General features: G+C 70.9%; 1 protein-coding gene across 1 annotated transcript in view; it reads left to right on the top strand.

Annotated features, from left to right (window-relative positions):
• The window catches only part of ARHGAP8 (Rho GTPase activating protein 8), a 41,701-nt gene that overhangs the window by 22,309 nt on the left and 17,080 nt on the right, over positions 1-2,312 (top strand). Inside the window, exon 8 of the mRNA XM_015570741.1 lies at positions 2,302-2,312. Within this exon, the coding sequence (XP_015426227.1) occupies positions 2,302-2,312 (11 nt within the window). The remainder of the gene's footprint in view (positions 1-2,301) is intronic.

Raw genomic sequence — 2,312 nt, 5'->3', positions numbered from 1 at the left:
GTCAGGGCAGTCAGGGTGTGGGACGCTGTGGGGACCGGAGTCAGGGCAGTCAGGGTGTGGGGACCGGAGTCAGGGGCAGTCAGGGTGTGGGACGCTGTGGGGACCGGAGTCAGGGCAGTCAGGGTGTGGGACGCTGTGGGGGCCGAATGCTCTCAGGACGTCCCGGTGCCCTGGACACCCACGGGCCGGTGGCGTTTGCTGAAAGCCCGCTGGTGTGTCTGCTGCTTGTTTTATGCGCAGCGAGCGACCCCTCCCGTCTCATGAAGGTGTGTGGTGGCCTCACCCCCAAGCCAGCACAGGGCAGGGCCGATCCACCAGATGCTTCTGACCCTGCCTGGGCGCCCTCTGACCCTGCCTGGGCGCCCTCTGACCCTGCCTGGGCGCCCTCTGACCCTGCCTGGGCGCCCTCTGACCCTGCCTGGTGCCTGTGCCCTTTGCAGCTCCCTTTCTGGGGGCTCCTCTGAAGGAGCAGGGCCCTCGCCAAGCTGCATGCAGCTGGGGCCAGCAGCCTCACAGGGGGTGCAGATGCTGGGCTCCCTCTGGGCACCCAGTCAGTGCCAGATGCTGGGGGGGGAGCAGTGCGGGAGCGCCTGCCCTCAGGACACTCCCAGGTGGTCGGGGGCGCCAGTGCTAACAGGGCTGCAGGGGGCACTGAACCCAGCTGGGAGGGACCTTGCGGGGGGCACTGAACCCAGCTGGAGGGACCCGGGGAGGGGGGAGTACTGCGGGGGGCACTGAACCCAGCTGGAGGGACCCGGGGAGGGGGGAGTACTGCGGGGGGCACTGAACCCAGCTGGAGGGACCCGGGGAGGGGGGAGTACTGCGGGGGGCACTGAACCCAGCTGGAGGGACCCGGGGAGGGGGGAGTACTGCGGGGGGCACTGAACCCAGCTGGAGGGACCCGGGGAGGGGGGAGTACTGCGGGGGGCACTGAACCCAGCTGGAGGGACCCGGGGAGGGGGGAGTACTGCGGGGGGCACTGAACCCAGCTGGAGGGACCCGGGGAGGGGGGAGTACTGCGGGGGGCACTGAACCCAGCTGGAGGGACCCGGGGAGGGGGGAGTACTGCGGGGGGCACTGAACCCAGCTGGAGGGACCCGGGGAGGGGGGAGTACTGCGGGGGGCACTGAACCCAGCTGGAGGGACCCGGGGAGGGGGGAGTACTGCGGGGGGCACTGAACCCAGCTGGAGGGACCCGGGGAGGGGGGAGTACTGCGGGGGGCACTGAACCCAGCTGGAGGGACCCGGGGAGGGGGGAGTACTGCGGGGGGCACTGAACCCAGCTGGAGGGACCCGGGGAGGGGGGAGTACTGCGGGGGGCACTGAACCCAGCTGGAGGGACCCGGGGAGGGGGGAGTACTGCGGGGGGCACTGAACCCAGCTGGAGGGACCCGGGGAGGGGGGAGTACTGCGGGGGGCACTGAACCCAGCTGGAGGGACCCGGGGAGGGGGGAGTACTGCGGGGGGCACTGAACCCAGCTGGAGGGACCCGGGGAGGGGGGAGTACTGCGGGGGGCACTGAACCCAGCTGGAGGGACCCGGGGAGGGGGGAGTACTGCGGGGGGCACTGAACCCAGCTGGAGGGACCCGGGGAGGGGGGAGTACTGCGGGGGGCACTGAACCCAGCTGGAGGGACCCGGGGAGGGGGGAGTACTGCGGGGGGCACTGAACCCAGCTGGAGGGACCCGGGGAGGGGGGAGTACTGCGGGGGGCACTGAACCCAGCTGGAGGGACCCGGGGAGGGGGGAGTACTGCGGGGGGCACTGAACCCAGCTGGAGGGACCCGGGGAGGGGGGAGTACTGCGGGGGGCACTGAACCCAGCTGGAGGGACCCGGGGAGGGGGGAGTACTGCGGGGGGCACTGAACCCAGCTGGAGGGACCCGGGGAGGGGGGAGTACTGCGGGGGGCACTGAACCCAGCTGGGAAGAACCCAGGGACGGGGGAGTACTGCGGGGGGCACTGAACCCAGCTGGAGGGACCCGGGGAGTGGGTACCACAGAGGCTCCCAGGAGGAGGCGACTCTGAGGAGTGTCACAGGGTCAGTGGCCGGGAGGGCGTTTCCAGGGAGGGCGCTGTCCCTGTGCAGACACACGTGGGTGACACAGTGGCCAGGGGTTGGCAGGAGAGACTGGGCAGTTGGGGTTGGCCTTCCCTTCCTGCCATCTGTGTAACCCCTGTAGCAATGGGTGGGTTGTGCGCGCATGCGTGTGCACGTGTGTGTGTGCACGTGTGTGAGCGTGTGTGCGCGCGGCCCAAAGCGCCTGCCCGCAGGGTGAGCGCGGCCTCTGCTGGGCCCGCAGGTACGAGGAGA

Source organism: Myotis davidii, unplaced genomic scaffold (assembly GCF_000327345.1).
Source record: "Myotis davidii unplaced genomic scaffold, ASM32734v1 scaffold67, whole genome shotgun sequence".
Taxonomy (NCBI): domain Eukaryota; kingdom Metazoa; phylum Chordata; class Mammalia; order Chiroptera; family Vespertilionidae; genus Myotis; species Myotis davidii.
Note: the sequence above shows the minus strand (reverse complement) of the source record. Positions and strands in the feature narration are given on the sequence as shown.